Source organism: Parasteatoda tepidariorum, chromosome 4 (genome assembly GCF_982258835.1).
Source record: "Parasteatoda tepidariorum strain Cologne lab strain chromosome 4, Ptep-v5.0, whole genome shotgun sequence".
NCBI classification, from domain to species: Eukaryota; Metazoa; Arthropoda; class Arachnida; order Araneae; family Theridiidae; genus Parasteatoda; species Parasteatoda tepidariorum.
In genome coordinates, this window is record NC_141758.1 from 71,309,124 (window position 1) to 71,330,932 (window position 21,809).

Genomic DNA, 21,809 nt, shown 5'->3' on the forward strand with positions numbered 1-21,809 from the left:
AAAAAAAAAAAAAACTGTTCATATAGTAATATTAATGCATAAAAAAACGCTACTCATTCGTGTTTCGAACAATATGCCTAACACGGAAAGAGCTTTGCAGATAATTCACGCAAACGATAATGCGTTTGCTCTTAAATGATAAATAAGCAAATAAGTAAAAATGAAAGAACAAAATTCGCTATCGATGCAAATTCAAACTCAAGGTTAAATGACATAAACTTTTTCAGACTATTATGTATCTTGTTGCTGTGTGTCTGGACTGGATCAAGAATAATAGACAGGACAGTTGCATCAAAGTTATAATAATAATGTTATTGTTTATTTTTTGGTTTGATTTTAAATAATTCCGTTTCATTTATACAACATTAAAATTAGAATCCCGTTTCGATTAAGATATCAGACATATTGACAATAATTTGGAAAGGCGTAATTTAGTAATAATTTTGAATTTACAATAATAATAGATTTTACACGTTTTTATCTGAAAATATTTTAGAATTTCGGGTATTCGAACGATTTGGGAAATTAGAGAGAACAAAATTAGTGGAAGAAATATTCTTCTAGCCAGAGGGGTTTTTTAGGCTACAGTTTCTGCATTAGATTTTATATTGTTTTTTAGATTGAAAAAATATATCCTCCTCCCCAAAGAATGTGCTTTTCTTATATATGAAGACAATATTTACTATTATTATAGGACTAATAAAATACCTAAACAAAAAATATTAAAATTAAAAATATTTTTCTTTTAATTTAAAAGAAAAAATCTACTTAAAAAATTATTCTCTTGAATTACATTCCAGATGAAAAAATTCCAAAAGTTATTACAAATATTTTTTTTATTTTATTTATTATTTTTTTTTATTTTATGGAAAAGCAACCTACAAGGTCTGTGCAAACTAGCCACTCTTGATATTCCCTTAGTTGGATGCAATTTTTTCCCTAACAGCAATCAATTTCATACATTTGCATTTAGTTCACATCTATGAAACTAATCTTAAAACTTTGGCGTTTAACACAAAGAACAGAGTAGCAAACCAATGGCAATCGTCTTGTAATAGCTTGCATATTAAACATAAAAGATTATAACAAAATATTACTGATTAAAGAGTTATAAAATATGTAATTACCTTTTAAAAGTCGCTGAAATCATATAAGCTTAGGAAACTGATTTTTGTAAATTTAATTTCAATAAAAAACATTTTTAAATTTGTAAGTTCAAAAGTTTCAATATAACTTTTAACACCATCTTACTTAGAGAATCCTTAATTACTGGAATTTTCCGAAAAATGACAATTTTATTATGCTGCATTGAGAATTTCAGAAATTTTATGATAAAATATTTTTTGCCAAATTGCTTCCCGAAAATTAATTTTCCTATTATCCGATATGTAATTATGCTACTGAACATTTAAATTTATATGATAATTTGTTACATTTCATTTTGAAGGTATAAAAACCGGTTGCTTTTTGAATATCTTTGAAAAAAGTAGCAAATGCAAAAAATGTGTATCACAATCCTATTCAAGTCAATCACCTGATATTACAATCCTATTCTAGTGTCAATGCAATGCTTTAAAAAATGCCTGATTATAAGATTTATAACAAAATCATTAACAGCAGAAATAATTTAAAATTCACTAAAATAATTTGGAAATAATCATTACACTTTTTAAAGAACAGGAGTACTTAAAGGACCGTTGATAAATAATATAACTTTTTTTTTATTAATAATTTTGACCCCCTCCTTCCCATTGTCACAAAGTGTCACAGTTTACCATACCCCCATTGTCACATATAATTCTATATTACACAAACCTTTTTTAGCAGCTTAAATACAAAACACTTATTATAGATTATATTTTAAACTTTATTTTTTAAACTTCAATTATTTGTTTTAGTTATATTTCTGAGTTTAACAATAATAATTGAATTATTCCTTATTTTGATGTAAAATATATAAACACAAATAGATTTGTAATATAAAAATATTTAAACTGTGTTTTAATTTTAAGCAAATCATCATATATTGTTACACTTGTCAACCTTTCCCTCGTTCCTTCTCTTTATTACTAACTGCGTGACTCCGAGAAGTAAGGTCACGCAAACTGTCACGTTTTCGCGAACACCCCTGCCTTCCTTCCCCTAAACTACCCCTCACCCTTCTTCAGCTAAAGAATGTAAACAGAAAAACGGGGAGTTCCCTCTTCGCGCTGCTGAGCTGGGTATTTATATTTCGCCTCATTTGGCTACTTAGTTCATTTTCAAATTTCGCCGAAGGAAAAAAAAAAAATTTATCGCCTTGAAACTTTTCGCACATTAATTCCTTTTAAAAATTCTAAATTTATTTTTTCTTTACAAGTTCAAATGGTGTATCTTCTACAAAGTGAAAATTGATACAGTCTATCTTTTAGTAAAATAATATACATCTTAAAATTTTGCATCTCGTAAAAATTTAAAATTAATTTTACACATAGGTATATGAAAGCCTAAGGGATATGAATGCCTAAGGGTATATGAATGCCTAAGGCAAGCTCCTCGATTAGATACCCTTAAAAAGAGGAGAACTATAAAGTAATGGAAGGGAACTATAAAGTCTGGAAGGAGTAGAAAATGAACTTATTAAATAAAAAACATAAAAATTTGGAGCTAAAAAAACATTTATTAAAAATTTAAATACATATTTTAAATTCATTTTTATACAAATGTATGCGGAAATTGTTCTTGTGAAAAATTCATTTTTTCCGACAAAATGTTCTTCGATTTACATAAATATGTAAAAAATATATATATATATAGATTCTGAAATATTTCGCTTAAGCTATTTAACAAATAAAAAAATTTAATTTCCTAGTAAAAAAAATGCTTGTTATTTAATACGAGACTGCAGGTTTAAAGTTTTAGTGCAGTAGTTAGTTAGTCGTCGATTGAATGTTCCCCTTTGATTGAATACCATTGGTTGTTGCATTCTGCGTTTCCCCATTGCACGCCACTGATTTAAACGCCCCCCAGCTACGGAATTTCCGTTTCACCCTCCCAGAATTTAACCTTTTATTTCTATTTTTCTTCCATTTTCTAAATTTAAAAAAAAAAAAATTTTTTTTAAAGAATTTTATTTCCTACTACAAAATGACGTAAAGATTTTGGAAACTGCAAGTTACTGATTCCTGGGTTATTTCAAATTTAATTCTGGTCTATTTATTATTAATTATGTTCCATTTTGTTTAGAAAAATAATTCATTTACTTAATTTCAAACGAAACACATAAGAAAAATGAAGAAATATGAAAGTAATAAAAAGTATTAAAAGTAAAACATAATACAAACGACATTAATATATACCCCCCCCAAAGAAAAGAGAGAAACAGAAAGTGCCATAAAATAAAAATAAACATAATGTAAATGAAATGAAAATTTAATACACAAATACAAGAATTCGCGCCGTAACTATCGCGTCGCGCCAAATTCAAGGTTTGCTGATAACAAACTTCTCCCTAAACGTTCTTCCCCCTCCTATCCCCTTCCTCTTTCATTGTTTGCATTTTATTTTCCGCAGTAGTTCAAGTTCTCCTAACAGGTGCATTAAAAGATATGCGAGGCGAATATTACTTTTTAACATTTTAATTTTGAAACCTTAAGATGGCTGATAATGATGGAATCAGACGATTATTTAATACCGTTCTCCATGAAGAAATTCGATATCATCAGCTTAATCACGACAGAATCCGAAATGGAATTCAAAACATGAAAGAGGTTTACAAACCCAATCCTACGAGTTTGTCTTCTGATTCTGTGGATGTCGCCGATTATAATGATCCTGCCCATAGATGTGCTTATTTACATAAATATGCCCCGTTACATACAGCTCTTGTAAGCGATATGCTTGGCAAATCGATGCAACAAGTGAAATTTATATTACAGGAAATAATATTAGATACGGGGCGTATAGAAATTTGTAGTTTAGGTGGAGGACCCGGAAGTGATATACTTGGTGTGATATCTGTTTTATCTGAAGAGTTAGGATTTTTTCAGCTGAAAGCCACAATTATTGATTATATGCAGTGGCGTGCCAGCCGGGGGGGCAGAGGGGGCAGTCGCCCCCTCTGAAATTTTAGTGAGGGGGCAAACAATATATTTCACCCCTCCTGAAATTTAAACGTTCGAGAAAATAAAATCAAGTAAAATTCCGAGTAAAAAATAGTCAAAAAGTAAAATTTTAGAAAAAAAGTAACTTTTTAGTTGAACTTTGTAGCTATTTTCCAAGTAAAAAACCTAATTTTCCTCTGAAATTAAAGTAAGAGGTTATAATAAATATGAAGGCAAGAAATAAATTTAGGTAAAATTGGTAATTTTAGGAGAAAAATTTTTTTTTTTTTCAATTTTGAAGCTATTTTTCAAAAAGAAAACCTTATTGTCTTCTGAAATTTAATAAAAGGGCCTATATTGCGTTTCACCCCTTCTGAAATTTAGACATTCACAAAAATAAAGTCAGTTTAAATTAGTAAACTTAAAGGAAGAAAAAAACTTTTTTCAACTTTGAAGCGATTTTCTAAGAAAAAAACTTTATTTAATTCTGAAATTTAAATGAAGGGTGAGTAATGTACTTCGCCCTTCTTGAAATTTTGCCATTCGTGATAATAATGTCAAGTTAATAATGTCAATTGAGGGGGCGAATAACGTGCTTCGCCCCTTCTGAAATTTAGCCATTCTTGAAAACATAGTTAAGTTCAATTCGTAATTTCAGAAGACGAAAAAGAACTTTTTCTCAACTTTGAAGTTTTTATAAAAAAATGTAAGAAAAAAAACACTATTTTCTTTTGAAATTCAATTGAGGGGGCGAATAGTGTGCTTCGCCCCTTCTAAAATTAAGCCATTCGTGAAAATAAAATTAAGTTGGTAATTTGAAAGGAAAAAAAAAGAACTTTAAAAAAAAAAAAAAAAAATTTTGTCTTAAATTTAATTGAGGAGGCGAATAGTGTACTTAGCCCTTTATAAAATTCAGATATTCGTGAGAATGAAGTCAAGTTCAATTGGTAACTTTAGAAAAAAAGATCCATTTCTTTTTCTACTTTAAAGCTATTTTTGAAATTAAATACTTTATTTTACTGTGAATTGAAATTGAGGGGGCGAATAATGTGCTTCACCCCTTCTGAAATTTTGCCATTCGTGAAAATAAAGTTAAGTTAAATTGGCAATTTTAGAAAGAAAAAAAAAGAACCCTTTTTCAACTTCAGTTGTTTTTTTTTTTTTGCTGTTTTTTTTTAAAGCACTATTTTCTTCTGAAGTTTAATTGAGTGATATTTAGACATTAGACCCCTTTTAATATTTAGACATTCATGAGAATGAAGTCAAGTTAAATTGATAACTTTAGGAAAAAAGCACTATTTTTTCCCTTTAAAGCTATTTTCTAAGTAAAAAACTTTATTTACCTTTGAAACTTAATTGAAGGGTGAAAAATGTGCTTCGCCCCTTCTGAAATTTAGCCTTTCGTGAAAATAATGTCAAGTTAAATTGATAACTTTAGAAAAAAAGCCCGATTATTTTCTACTTTAAAGTTATTTTCGAAATCAAAAACCTTATTTTACTGGGAGTTTAAATTAAGGGAGCGAAAAATGTGCTTCGCCCCTTCTGAAATTTAGCCTTTCGTTAAAATAAAGTTAAATTGGTAATTTTAGAAGAAAAAAATTTCAACTTTAAAGTTTTTTTTTTAAAATTTTTTTCCTCTGAAATTTAATTGAGGGGGCGAATAGTGTTCTTAGCCACTTCTGAAATTTGGAAATTCGTGAGAATGAAGTCAAGTTAAATTGGTAACTTTTGAAAAAAAAGTACTGTTTTTTTTTCTACTTTAAAGCTGTTTTTGAAATTAAAACTTTTATTTTCCTCTGAAATTTAATTGAAAGGCGAATAATTTGCTTTGCCCTTATTGAAATTTAAACATTCGTGAAAATAAAATTAAATTAAATTGGTAATTTCAGAAAAAAAAACTGTCTAAAAAACTTTCTTAAGACAAGGACTTTTTTTTCACGTATAACTTTCTATATAATTAAAAGAAAATCGCATCCCATCTTCATCTCTTTTGCCCTTCCCTGGCGGAAGGAGTAATAAAATGCAACCTTCACTGATAAAAATTGGTTTCAAAGCCACCCCTGACTTTCAACAATTTCCTTTCCACCCACTTTGGCATGTAATTCTGGTGGCCAAACCCCCCACAAAGACAGTTATTTGACTCCTCAAAAACAACCACCTCATGTTACACACTGTGGGTAAAAGTACTTTGCTTCTTAAATTTTCATTTTTATGGCCTTTTGCTCCTTTGTCCTCTTTTTAAAATGTCAGATATCCACAGAAACATATCTTATTTGGATATCTCTTCGTAAATCGTCTCAAACAAGCAATTATCTAGATTTTCTGAGAAAACAGGTGTTTTAAGCTTTTAAGGGATTAAAACTGGGGAGGACTTGTTGATATTTTCTCTGGTCTGGTCTTTTTGTGATGAGACATTTCTTAGACTAACGTAAATAAACGCTCTCTGTTAAAAAAAATTTTTAGCTCTTTTAATTACATAGTTTAAGTTATCAATTTCTAAAGAAAGCATATTTTTTTATTTTGTTTAATTGTTTTAAATTATTTGGTTGTTTTTTCTTTGTTGTTGTTGTCGTTATTTTTTTTACATCAGTTTGATAAATTAAATAACAAGGAAACGTAAAATAGATATCGAAGGAGGTAAGCAAATGTTTTCATTTCATTAAATTATTTAATGCTTTAATAATTATGCATTTATGTACTATTTGAATTGTTTCAGATAGTTGTTCGTATATCAAATACATTTAAATAGTACATTAGTTCATGATTTACCGCTTGTTGTTGGTGTATGGATTAGTTTATGTTACGAATTTAATTTTTTTTAATTGTTAAATAATATTTTGAATTCTTTTTACTTTTAAAAACTTTGTTTTTATTCGAAAATGAAATTCAACCTTTAATTTTTTAAGAAAATCCTAGTCAATAAAAAAATAATAAATAAAGTACCTTGAAATAAAAAATTTGTTTTCGTATTTTCGATTATTCTTTCAACTTTTAGGAGGTACATTTTAATATCGGTTCCTTAAGATCATCAATGTCTTTATTTTATTGAAATTAATTTTCTTCTGCTCTTTTGGCACAAAAGTGATATTCATTGCAGATTAATATACTAAAAATAAATAAATAAAAATGACCGAAAAACTATTGATTCTAAAAACAGGAAAATAACACGATTGAGAATGCATCATATCAGCTCTGAAAGGTGTTTTTCTTTTTCCTTTTTCTAATTTTTTAAATTTACTATTTTATTTTTATCTTATATGATAACTATTACTATATTATGTATATCATATGATTATGTAGAGCAGAACTCTAACACCAAATCTGTTATACATTTACTCTCTCTCTCATGTGAAATAAACCAATTAAAAAAAAAACATTATACACCAACAATAATTTGTATAAATAAGGATAATTCGTTTAAATAATGATAATTTTTATTTTAATACAAACAAATTAACTACCATTTTTATTTTTAACAATAAAAATGTTAAAAAATTATTCTTTAAAAAAGGTTCATTAAAAATTTTCATACTATTTTATTATTCTCAGTAATAAAAACTTTAATTAAACAAAAAACTTATTTTTAAGAATGGGGCAATATTGGAGGGTAAAACACATTCCGTAACATTGGAGGGGAAAAAATTATCCGCGTAATTTTTGTAGTCTTTTTTTTTTTTAATCATAATTTCATAGGATGCTAAAATTGTGTTAATTAACTTTGTGAAAGCTTTTTTCATGAATATTTCTTCTGAATTTAAAGTATTAATTTTCAAAAATTTTAATGCTGAAATTATAAATGCTATTGATGGAGATTAAAAAATTAATGCGATCAATACTATTGTAATTCATCATTTCTTAAAAATGTGAATATTTCTCTTTATCAATTGAATATTTTTATTTTCCGTTTTAAACATGACAATTACGACTTAAATCCAGATAAATTAAACTGGAACAATATGGGAAAAATACTACACATAAAACTACTTAAATTTCATTTATTTTTCCGCATTTTGTGTTATATTATATGTTATATATGTATTATGTGTTATATATATGTTATTGTGTTATATTTTTGTTTATTTTATTTTTCTCTTTAAAAATCCGAAGCAAATAAAATTCATTGTCAAGACAAGCCATTAAAAAGAATTTTTTATTTAGGAAAAAAGCTGTATAACCTTTTTCTTTGGTATTATATTTGCTTTGGAATTTCAAATAAATAAATAGTTCCCTGTCATGATTGTTTACTCATATATGACGTCGCGAATATATATATTTACATGCCTTTCTGATCAGAAGTTTCAATAGGCAAATTATTCAAAAAAGAATCTTCTTTAAAATATAGCCATATTTTTAGGTCCCTGTACACACTGGAGTAACGTAACTTTATTTTTAGCTTGATGTTAATTACATAACTGCTGAATATTTTTTTTATAGTGGCTTTTTAAAAGGAGAGCATATGTGATACATAAAACCGTAAAATTCCATCCAATTTCTATAAAACGTGTTGAAAATTTTTAATTTGAAATCAATAAGTAATTTTATTTTTTATAACTATATATTAAACAGATTCAAGAAGTTTTATGAAATTGACACTTCATGACTTGCATTATAATTAGCTTGTTGACTAGGGATACTTTATTTAAGACTTTTTATGATTACTTTATTTATTTAATTTTAAGTTATGAGCTTCCATTGCCCATAAGTGATATATGCGCCAGTTTTATAAACTTAATTTATACAACAATACAGATATTTACTAAAATTGTCTGAAAAATTAAGTTTAAAAATAATAATAAAGTAATAACTTATTTAATTAAATTAGCTCCAACTGTTATTATTCTTTTTTTAATTTTACAATATCATTTAATCTAATACGTCATATGGTAACCATATTATATATAGACAGAGCTATATTTTCTTCAAAGTTTACATTTTATATTAAATCCATTTTTTGATTTTATAAAACCTTCGAAATACAATTTTCAGTGTCTGACCTGTTAATTCCATCATACCTGTCTTTCTGTATACCGGATAATAATAATAATCCGAATTAAAAATTAACTTCAGAAATTTTTTTAGAATTTTGAAATTTATGTACAAAAAAAAAGTTATTTCTTATAAAATAATTTCAGAAAGCTAAAAATATGCAAAAATTAATATAGAAGTATGCACCAAAGAAAAAAATGGGATAATTTATTTTAAGATTTCGTCTGAAAGAGAAAAAAGAAGTCCCTGGGCAAAGTAGAAATCGGGAGCCATCACCGATTTTATAGTTAATACATTCAATGTCAATTTCTCTTCTACTAATCAATTTTCAGGATCTCTTAAAACGAAAATCTTCGCTTAAGTTCCAATTGTTCATGCGATTTCCTGACAATTTTGAGGAATCTCAACTAAAATTATTAATTGTAGCATTTAGAAGAAGCAAACACATATTCATCGTCGACATTGACACCCAAATCTTAAAAAAAAGTTTAAAACATTGCTCAATTTCATAAAGAATTATTAAAATAATTGAATATCCATTTAGTAGTAAATTATATTTAGTTTTTTTTGCATCACATTATTTTTACTAGAAAAGCGATAAAAACAAAGATAAAAGAAAGCTATTGTCTTTTCATATTCTAATCGGTCAGTTAAATGTGAAAATTTACGGAACATGTACAGAAACGGCTAAACCGTGCAAACACAAATTATTATTTTGTTCAAATTTAAAAGTTATTTCGTTACTTGAGTGGTGAGGTTTAGCACTTTCTTGTAATATCTCGCATGCTCACGCACTTTTAATTTTTGATTCTGTGCAGTGCAGGTAATAATTATTTATGTACGTGAACTAGCAAGAGGCTAAAGTTTTCTATTTTGAAGCAAAATCAAACAATGTATTGAGCGTAAATAAATAAATAAACAAAGCGAGCACTCTTAGATCAAACAATCGCATTTTCATAGGACTCAATTCGGATAGTTCGGGAACCTGACTTTAAATATGCGAAATAATTAGTGTAAGGGTAGACGATTTTAAGAGTCAGGAAATTACCCCCACGAAAACGTACTTGCTTTGAATAAACTTTTTCAATCAACGTATGCAGATTCTTGACCCTTAAAATAATGGGATAGCTGTAATCTGGAAGGGAAAAAAAACAGTTCGACAGTTTAGTCAGAGCAGTTAGAGCCTTTTTATGTTTGCGATTTGAATATTTTTGTTATACACAGGGCCGACGATTCTAAGGTTGTTCAGTGATGATTAGTAATTTTTTAATTTATTCCTTTTTTCTTGTGCGTCAGACATAGTTTAATGCATTTTTTGCAGGTATACCTGGCTCAGTAATTACGATTTTTGTCTGGCATTATTTACTTTCTATATTTAGTCATGTATTATTGAAATGCTTTTTCCGAACATTTTAATTTTCAAACTTCGTAGTTTACTTTGATTATTTGTCAGTTATTTTTAAAAATTATTTTTTTTCGGATTTTTATTTTCTCTATAATAATTTCTATTCCTCTGTCCTTGTTATTTTTCAAACATTTTTAAGCTAAATGGGAATTTTTGTGATTAATTTTGTGACCAGTAACTCTTTATTCTCATTAATAAAATAATAAGTCTTAATAAAAACTATGTTATAATACAACAAATTTTTAATAAGTAGGGGAGAGTGGGGTCAACTGTAACAGGGTACGATTGTAACAGAGCAAAAATTTCGAGTGTCGGGTTCTATATTTGGTTCCTAGGTGGCACTCAAGGTGTATTTAATAAATCTACATGTACACCCCTGCTGGCAACCATTTTTATGTACTTTTGAAAGAGTTACATCACAAAAGATATTTTTACGCTATGTAAGTACTTTTTTTTTGTTATTAGAATATTATATTGTAACAAAGTAATTTTGTTTAAACAAATAAAAATTATTACCCGAATATGTAAGTGGACACCTTATCTAACATTTCAGAAAAAAAGATTAGTTTTGTTAGTTAACTAGCATTGTTTTTAACAAATAAAGCTGAAATGGCGTCTTGGGGACGTTTGTAACAATAAGTAAAGGGATGATTGTAGCAGCTGAAAATAAATAATCTTATGTTTACAAACCACTTTAAGAACCACCAATAGTTTCCTATATCATTTATATTATGTTGCATGTGCATTATTTTATTTGTCACCCTTCACAACATAAATTAAAATTTTTAGTACCTTAAAGTTAAAAGTTTAACCCTTTAGGTCTCTGCTCATTATTATTTTTACTCCTAAAATATCACTAATATTTTAATCAATAAAAAAATATATCATAACTATGATAATATGTATAATTAACTATGTTTTAGTTGAATTTATGAACTGTTACAATTGACCCCGTAAGTGGGGACAATTGTAACAAGTGCACGACTGTCAAAAATTGTTAATAACTAATATAACAACATTTGAAATAAGGTATTTATTTTTTTTTCTAGTAGAGGATAGTCTACTTTACTCGTCGGTCAATTAATACTAATAATATATTGGATTTTTTGTTAGTTAAGAATAGTTAAGTTAAAAATGTTACAATTGACCCCACTCTCCCCTACAGCAAATTTTTCAGATTTAGTCTTTGTTTAGTTGTAATAATTTTTTTAGATTTCATTTTTATCGGATTTTTGCTTTTACGCTTATGTTAATGATATTTTTGTTAATTGTTTTCTCTATATTTTGTTAGAACATTTTAAATTCTTTAAATATATTTCATTCAATTTATACTTGAAAATTTTTAAATATTTTAAAAGTATATAACATACTTTCCCAATATCATTTGGTTTTTCGAAAGATTCTTTTAAATTTCCATTAGTCTTTTTCGCTCTACAATTTTGTTTCGAATAGCTATAATTCAAAAAATAATATTGCATTGTTAAGTTAAAAAAGCACGTAGCCTCTAATATACAATAAAATTTTTGGTTATAATTTTATAATGTGTTTAGATTATACTTCTGTAAATAAGAAACATATTTAAATATGGCGAGCTGGAAATTAATTCCTTCATTTGTTTTAATTTTTTCATCCCTAGTCCTTTATCATGAAAACTTAATATGATAAAGTTAATTCTACTTCATTAAATTACTGCATATTTATATGTTTAAAATTGTATTTTTTTTTTATTGTATACATTTTAAGCTTTACCTTGGAATTAACCAGAAAAATCAGAAGACTATTTAAAATTCAAAGTCATTTTAAAATAAGATTTAATTTTAGAAATCAATCTCTTTTACTCCTTCATTTATTTTAATGTTTTTATATCTTGTGCTTATCATTAAAATTATGATAAAGTTAATTTTCCATTTTTTTGTAAACTGAAAATTTATATTCATGATTAAATTCAAATCTATGCTAGAATCAAAATTTAAATAACAAGTTATTTTTAATTCAATATGTTTTTGAGGAGCGAAAAATCATTCTATGTCATTATGATTAAAATGTATCGACAAAATGTATTGCTCAGCATTAACAAGTTTAAGGGAGTAAAATTACAAAATTCATTAATTAAATTTTTTACATTTTAATACACTTTTTTTCTTTTTAATTAGTTTCGGATTGATAAATCATTTTTTGTTAACTAAATTGGTGTGGATGTAATAGTTAAATCATCGTCATCATGAACAACGGAAATAGTTTAGATAATTACAATTAGACAAATTACAATATTAAAATAATACAACTAACTTTAAAATATTAAATCAAGCAAAGCTTATGACTTTGCATTGGCTCGCCCCCCCCAGTCAAAAAAAAGTTGGCACGCCACTGATTATATGGATAAATGGAAATACACATTTGGTGCTATAATTAGGGAATTACGTTGTGAGAATTATGGATTAATAAGTGAATTTGTTCAGCCTCAATATTTCAGTTGGAATTACATAGGGCATAATTTATTAGGAAAAATGTCCAATGATGTAAATAAGGCCATCCACAGAGCAAACTTGATTACTATGGTTAAATTTGTGTCAGCTGCTGCCTGTAAAGATACTGCTGAAATGGTTAAGGTAAATATATTTTAATTTTTTTGATCTTAAGAATATAATATCTGTAAAACAATATTTATACAATGAAACATGCAAATTATTTAATGAAATCTTAACCAATTTTAAAACTGAAATATTTAAACTGTTATATCTGGTTTGTTTATGTTATTATTTATTAATTTATCTTGTCCGTTATAATCATAGTATTTTGTTTATTATCTTTGAATTTAGTTTGTAAATATTCTTAATGTTCTGTACTTTTATAAGAAATGTAAATATATATAATGAATTATAGATTGTTTGATAAGATATGAATAATTTATAAAATTAAAATAATATTTAATTTTGAGAAATATTTAGTATGTTAATGTTATTTTCTAATAATATATCTTTGGAATTATATACATATAATTATTTTTAGAATTCATACATATTTGTGCATAAAATTTTTTTATTATCTCCGAATTTAGTTTGATATTAATAAAAAAAAATTCTACTTTTATAAGGAATGTAGTTAACTTATTGTGACATAGATTATTGTATCATCGAATTATTTAATGAACTATGTTAGTTATTTTAATATTAGAATAAGAATAATTTAAATTTTACTATGAATAATTTAAACTGTTATCTTTTGTTTGTTAATATCATTTTCAGTAACATATCTTGATAGTTATATATATAGAATTCTGTTATTATCTTTGAATTGAATTTGAAAATAGTCAGAACATTTTCTACTTTTAAAGGAATGGTAAAAAAATGAAAACAGAAATCTAATATGCAGTATCTGGCAAGTATAATTTCATTGGATATTAATTTTAAGAAATTTATTATACTACCTACAATACTGTTTTTTAAAAAAATGAGCAAATTGAATGAGAATTAAGAGAACAATTTTGAGTTTCAACCAGGTATAAAATGAAGTTGTACATCTCTTTTTAGATTATCCTAATTTTTTTTATTAAAAATTCCGTCAATATTTCTTAAATACAAAAATAATAATTTAAATGTAATGAAATATTTATTTAAAATTATAATTATGTTAATATTAGTTTATATAATAATCTAAATATAATATAATATTTGCTTAAAATCATAAAAATAATCCTAAATATTTATTTAAAATTTCTATACTTATCCATAAAGATGAAATATAAAAGTTTAAGATAGTTTTTGAAAAAAAATAATCCCATTTCCAACTCATTATTGCAATTTATTATTTTTTAAATGAAGAAATATTTTCATTATAAAATACCAATGTTGTAAAAAAACTGATAAATTTTTTGTTTTTAAATTGTATTTATTAATCAATTATTACAAAATATATTGCATTGGTAATTAATTAATCAAATCTGCTGGTTAATATGATAAAAGTTGTGCAATTTTATAATTTGCAGGGATCTGTCTAGGTTTTTCTGAGAGGTCCTACCTATTTTGTGAAAATTGAGACATAATTTGTGAAAATTAAAAATTATATTTAAAAATCAACACAAAAATATGGATTTATCGTTTCTTGCAGGATACAAAATTAAAATTTTAAGAAAAAGTATTTTGTGAAACTACCGTTTTTAATAAACTTGAATTTGTGAAGGTACCACTAAACGGTAGTACATGTAGTAAATTTGGCCTGGACAGACTCCTGATTTGTAACATAAATTGTTAAATATTCACCATATTTGGTTAGCTAATAAATTTGATTCCCTAAGCAGAGAATGCTCAAAACTGTGACAGAACAAATTATGTTTGGAGGAGAAGTATAAATATTAAGAACACATAAAAACTAATGTAAATTGACTATAGGAATAGTTATTAAAGAACTGTACAATTTAATATTTAAGCAAGGAAAAAATTGTTTACTGTACAAAAACAATTTACCCAAATTGAAGGCTCATTAAATGTATCTAAGCTTGAAAATATAATTAAAATGTCAAAGATTTATGCCTGTAATTTTAAAGTTTCTTTATATATAGATAATGCTGAGTTCTCCCTAGGAATTCAAAAGAGCAGGGTGCTTCCTCTCATAAAAGGGCATTTCTCATTGAGTTATGAAATTTATCAAAATGTGTAATGTTATGTGTGTGTGTAATAACTGAAATTTTTTATACTCAACAATTTTTAAATTACCTTATAAAATTATTTTATGTGTATGTTTAAAAGTAATTCTCTCTCATTTTTAAAAATAGGAAAAATATTTGTAGTTTATAAAAATAATTAAAGGCATGCTGAAAGACAGTGTCTGTGCATAAATTTTTTTTCAAAATAAAGTAAACTAAAGTAAAAAAAAAAAGATTAATTGATAAACAGCTTGAAAGCTTCTATCTATAGTTTAAACTGAAAATTATGAGAAAATTAACACATAAAGGTGCACATTTCTTTTTTTTTTTTTTTAAATACTTTTATTTAAAAAATAATTTTAAAATTTAAAATCACTTGAAAAATTTATAAATATCCTCCTCCCCAAAAAAGAGGCACTTGTAAACATTTAACCAGTTAAGAATAATCCTAACAAGGTAAATATTTGTAATAGATTTGTATAATTTGTAATCGAACAGAATTAAACCTATAAACACAGATAATTTTACCTGGGTGTAATTATTATTTAAACTGTGAATTAATCTTTTTTTAAAATGGAATATGAATAAAGAGGCAGTGCTCTTAAGAGATAGCAACTTATTTTTACAAAAAGGGCCAACAAAGAATTTGGATCAAAGGGCAAGCAGGCTATGCCACCCTTCTAAAAATGCTTAGGGAGAACACTGGATAATGTAGATATGATTCATTTCAGGATGTTTGCTAACTAATTTTTTAAATGGTAAAACAGCTAAAATACTACTAAGTATGTTCAGATTAGCTGTCTTAATGAATTCAGTGGTTGTGCTACTAAAAAGTCTTTCATTTCCTAAAAATATTTTTTATAATTTATGCACACAGAGTATTTAACTATTTAGTTACCATCGTCTTTACTAAACATTTTTTAAATTTTTTTCAAAAATGAAATCCGAAATTGATGGTTAACCAAGAAAAAATTATAGGTAAATAAAAACAAATAATTAAAAAACAGACCTGCTCACTCAAAATAGTTTATCCTTAAACTAGCAGAGCAAAATTTAATTAAAATATAAAGTATTAAAAAAAATGTTATAAAAATCTGAAAATTCATTATGGATAGAAGCAAAATTGGAATCATTAAAATCAACAACAAAATAGTTGTGATAGTTTTTGCTTCCTCCTCTTTTGAGAAACAGTTTTTGATCCCTAATACGAGAATTATTTTGATAATTACTTTAAAAATATACATTAGAGGGTGGTAATTAAGAAGCACCCTGTGTATTTATTGTCTATTTCAATTGGTAGAACGTATATGTACAGTGCACCAAAAAAAAAAAAAATGGACCACCCTGAATAGCTTTTGATGTAATAATCAAACCTATCAGCATCAGACCTGTCAGACTATTTTACATCAGCACTGTGCTCAGTACGAACCGAGGCGGAATTCAAATCAAATAGCCATAGCTGGGATTCGAGCCCTGGTCACCTCATTGATAAATTTAAAAGAAAAAGCCTAATAGAAACCAAAACAAAAATCGCTCTTAATTTTTAAAAGAAAAATTAGCGCAGAAAATCTCAATTTAACTTTTTCACATAGCCCTATTTTTAGAAAATAAGTTACGATATTACAATATTATTTTTTTGAATAAGGTTTATTAGAAAACGCTCTTAAAAAATGCGGTGTTTGTATTAATAAAAACACTGATAAAAAGAAAAGTTAATGTAAAAAGCAAAAGAGAAACAGAAAAAAAATTTTTTTTTGAAAGCATAATTTTACCATTGAAAATCACAACATTCTATGTTACTATGTAACCGTGCAGGGAAAAAAATAATCAAAGAATTAAGTCTATCAGAAATGTTCCGTTAAAATGTTGCGCTATAATAAAAACAGGAAAAGAAACTGAAAAAAAAACGAACTCAATTCTTAAAACATTAAGTGTCGAAGAAACGAGGAAATTTATTCACCTGAAAATAATTTTTAAAAAAATCAGCAGTACTAAACTCGTAGTTCACAAAATATCTTTTCATAAAAACGGACCCTTCCCAAAATAATTTATCTTTTAATCGGACCCTTCACAAATTTGTTCATCTTCATTATTGTTTTGTTAATCGAATAAACCCTTCCGAGGACTGGGGGGGGGGGGAGAAAGACAGATGTAAACGAACTAAATTTTGTCTTCGGCAGACGCTTCTTCCTTTATTCGTCTGAATTGAATATTCTGCGTTTAGCAGATAGGCTAAATACCAAATATTTGTATGTTGCATCCCTAATTTAGTAGCAGCAATTGCTGTTTATTTTTGAAAATTTAAATTTTTTAGTTATAATTTTACAGTATTGAGCATAATCTTGTATTTCTTTACAATTTAAAAACTCATTGAAAAAGTTTTTTTTTGCAAGAACAGGCACAAATTCACAAAACAGGACTCTGGTTGAAAGAATGTGACTTAACGTTTATTTTATATTCACATATTTCGAGTAATTGTTTCTCAATTTTACAAAAACGGACCTTCCACAAAATGTCTGGACAGACCCCTGTTCAGTATAACGTAATCTAGTTTCCATTCTTCATATTTTACTTTTCCATTTGTCCTCAAAATTTGCAAGCTGTGTGCAAGTTTTAGAACTTAACAAATGAGTGTAAAAACTATTTCTAATAATCTATAGTAAGTAATACAATTTCAGATTATGCTTTATTAAATCTAATCAAATTCGGAAAAATGTACTTAAGTACTTTTCCACAAAATACTTTGCTGGATAATTGGTCAAACATTCCGTTAACAGAATATTCAACAAGAAGGTCGAATATTCGTTACATCTCTAGGTTTATTTTATTTTTCATAAGTTTCTGTTGTCTTTTTAAGTACTCTAACCATTTTAATGAAATATGACGTGAAACGTTTTTCATCCAAAGTTTCTTCACATGAACAGGATCCCGACTTTCTTATGAGGTTATTTAAAACTGAGTCGTAAAAATTTATTTTGATTTACATGTTCAGGGGTCTGTTTAGAAGAAATTTGGGTCCGTTAACGGACCCTTCACAAAATATCTTATCATAAAAACGGGCACTTCTCAAAATAATTTATCTTTTAATCCGACCCTTCACAGATTTGTTTATCTTCATTATTGTTTTGTTAAAAGAATAAACCCATCCGGGGGGGGGGGGGAGAAAGACGGTTCGAGACAAATTAAATTTTCCTAAGTTTAAATTCCAAATGTAGTATTCTAAGAAAATATTTCTACCTTTACAAACATCGTGTGAGCATTACTATTAATAATTTTTTTTTGTGAATGAATAACTGATCAATTTATATTTATTCATAAAATTAATTGATAGAATATTATGTAAATAAAAATTAATTCCTGGCAATTTTTTAAATAAAATATTATAAATTTAAGAATTGTTTAAGTTTACACATTAAAAGTGATACATTACTAAGTTGTGTTATTTGAAAAATGTCAATTGAAATTATTAAAAATGTGACTGATTTTGTTTCCATTATTCATCCGAAATTAATATTCTGTGCTGAGCAGTATAGGCTAAATACCAAATATTTGTATATTGCATCTCCAATTTAGTAGCAGCAATTGTTGAGCAGAATCTTGTATCTATTTACAATTTAAAAACTTGAAAAGGTTTTTAGCAATTTTTGCAATAACAGGACCCTTTTTGCATAAATTCACAAAAGCAGGACCCTGGTTGAAAGAATGTGACTTAACGCATATTTTATATTCACAAATTATGAATAGTTTTTTAAAAATTTTAGAAAAACAGGACCTTTCACAAAATATCTAGACCAGCGATGGGCAAACTACGGCCGGCGGGCCACGCGGATAGAATTTTAACTTGCCGATGCGTTACGAATATAAACAATATACATCCATTTTATTTTCGAAGATACAGAATGGCATTTTTCTCAGATCTTCTTTATCATATGAACAACTTGAATGTTAAGATACAAGGGAAAAATTAATTCATTGATGATATCTTGGCCCATCTCAAAGCTTTTAAACTGAAGCTTAATTTGTTTACCGGACAGTTAACAAAGAACGACTTGTCTCATTTCTCGAGGTTAAATTCAATACCCTCAGTAAATAAGGAAAAGCTTAAGAATTATGAAGATGACTTGAAAGAACTCCATTTTTAGTTTCAGCTATCAATATTTCAGTGCCATTCAAACAGAATTAGATATTTTTACCATGCCTTTTAACGTAAATTGTGAAACAGAGAGGTCGGATTTGCGGCTTGAATTGATTTGAAATCTAACAATCATCTCAAGCAGCTGTTTCTAAATGTGCCCAAGTTGGAGTTTTACAAATCATTACCAAAAGCTAGTTTACCAAATTTAATAACTCGTGCCAGAAAATAAGTGCTATGTTGCGATCAAGACAAATTCAGGCCCAAGGCCCACCAAATTTTCTGGGCTCCTTACAAAATATTTTGAAATTAAATTACGGAAGAGTAGACCTAATAATGAAAAAGTTGTGTCAAAATAAAAATAGTTTGGCGATCACAAATAATTGAAATCAGTGATTTTTGCTAAAAGTCACTGATTAGCTGAATTATTTTTTATTGTAAGCTGGAATTATTTTTTATTTAGTACTTTAACCAACACATAGCTAGCCCATCTTTCATTAGACTTTTTACTAATTTTTGAGGCCTCTCAGAAATTGTGGGCCCTAAGCTCATGCCTACTGGGCCTAGGCTATAATCAGGCCCTGGCTATGTTTGATTCATCTTATATACGTGAATAAGAGTTTTCAACTATGAACCTTAGAAAAAATAATTTCAGAAGTAGACTAACAGACAAACATTTAGCCTCGTTTCTGAAAATAAGTACATCTCAATTCGAACCTCAATACAAGAAACTTTTAAAATTGAAATCGCAATTTTATTCATTTCATTAAATATTTAAATTAAAACTTGTATATTGTTTCTTTATTTGAGAAATTTTTACATTGCCCACCAAACTTTTCTCTTTCGTTTTTTGGCCCTCGACCTATAAAGTTTGTCCATCCCTGGTCTAGACAGACCCCTGATGTTTTAATTAGTTAAAAATGTTAGGAACTTTCCAACTTTTTTTCTGTTAAAAACTACAATGTTTTATTTGTTCATTTTTTTTCAGAAAATATTTAGATCTCTCAAGCCTGGAGCTTTAGTTCTGTTCATCGATAACGATGCTGGAGGATTTTACAAAGTTGTGGTTAAAGGCGCCCAAGACTGCGATATGGTAACAGTATTCGGACCTCTTATTCACGAACGTTATACAAACGTAACCTTTAACGTTCAGAGATTCGGTTATACACCCTGTTTAGAGACAACAGTCACAGTCCACATGTGGATGAAACCGAATTATAATAGACCCGACATTTTGTCTGCTGCTAATCTGGGAAATATCACCAACAACTTAAGTCAATATAATATTTCAAATACTAATGTTTATGTACATGAGAGTAATAATTTTAACGTCCCACATAATAATCCGCGCCGTAATCAAAGGCGACAAAATACTGGAAATCGATCATCCTGCTTACCTGTTCAAAGACAACCTCAATATAATAGATTGCACGATGATACTTCTGATGGCGGATATGAAAACGTAAATGAGGAGGAGAATGATATTGATTGTAATAATTGCTGTGTTATTTCGTAATTTTCAGACGAACTACTCATTTTATGTAAATCGGTTTTTAAATATAAATTTTTAGTATTTTTGTCAATAATGGATTTACATTAGAGGTCGTAACTTAATATGGTATGTTAAGTGAGGGGGGAAAAAACTATTAGAATCTATCAACTTACTACTTTGAAGACGAGGCGGAAAACTTCAAAACCTGTTTAATTGCAGGGGGAAGTAAAGAAGAGGTGATTATAAGAAATACGTAGTTGTTTCAAGTTTTGATGTTTTTCAACCCTCTTTCCTCATTAGTGGTTTGATAGACTTTTTTTATCCCCACTTTTGACTTAATGTGCATAGTATACTTCTTTTACTCGATTTTTGTCAAGGATTTTAAAAATATATATTTAAAGGGTAGTGATTGTAAAACATTCTATATAGGATGTATTTTTCTTTTCTTTTTTCAATGAAACTTTCTATTTTGTATTTTTGCTACCATAAATACTTAATTTGTCAATATGTTAAATCGTAAAATTATTTGACGGCTGTGCATTTATTTTGGTATGCTTGTAAAAGATTTTATAAAAACATATTTTTATTCTAATTTTTGTATATGTATAAAGAAGCATGTTTGAAAATCTTAACAAAATAAGTAAAAAATAGTTAGATACGACTGAAACGACTAGAGTTTTGCACTGAAATAAAAGAGCATCACGATGGATTTTGATATTATAGCTATCTGCTCAATTATGGCTATCTAGTATCCTTTTACTATGCAATTTTATTTATAATTCGTTTCTTTTTTCTGTCTGTATTTATTATAAAATTAAAGTTTGTGCACAAGTGTCTGTTGAAACAATGTGGGTTTTTTAAGTTGCAGCATGCAATATATAGTCCCATAAAATATATATTTTTTAAGATAGTGATGTTGTCATTGATATAAATTCAAAAATTAAAAATAAATTAGAAAAGACAAATGGTTTTTGTATAGTCTTACACGTAAGGAAATTTTGCCTTTTTAAAATTATGATGAAAACATCTTTCTAAAAATTGAAAGAGTTTTAGAATACAATCTTTTTTTT

At 27.1% G+C, this 21,809-nt stretch overlaps 1 protein-coding gene across 1 annotated transcript; it reads left to right on the plus strand.

Annotated features, from left to right (window-relative positions):
- Positions 1 to 3,484: 3,484 nt before the first annotated feature.
- On the plus strand, positions 3,485 to 21,454 carry LOC107452474 (uncharacterized). Its single transcript, XM_016068952.4, has 3 exons — positions 3,485 to 4,045; positions 12,842 to 13,082; positions 20,236 to 21,454. The coding sequence occupies exons 1-3, from the start codon at positions 3,636 to 3,638 to the stop codon at positions 20,761 to 20,763; spliced, it is 1,179 nt and encodes a 392-aa protein (XP_015924438.1). The 5' UTR covers positions 3,485 to 3,635; the 3' UTR covers positions 20,764 to 21,454.
- Positions 21,455 to 21,809: the final 355 nt, after the last annotated feature.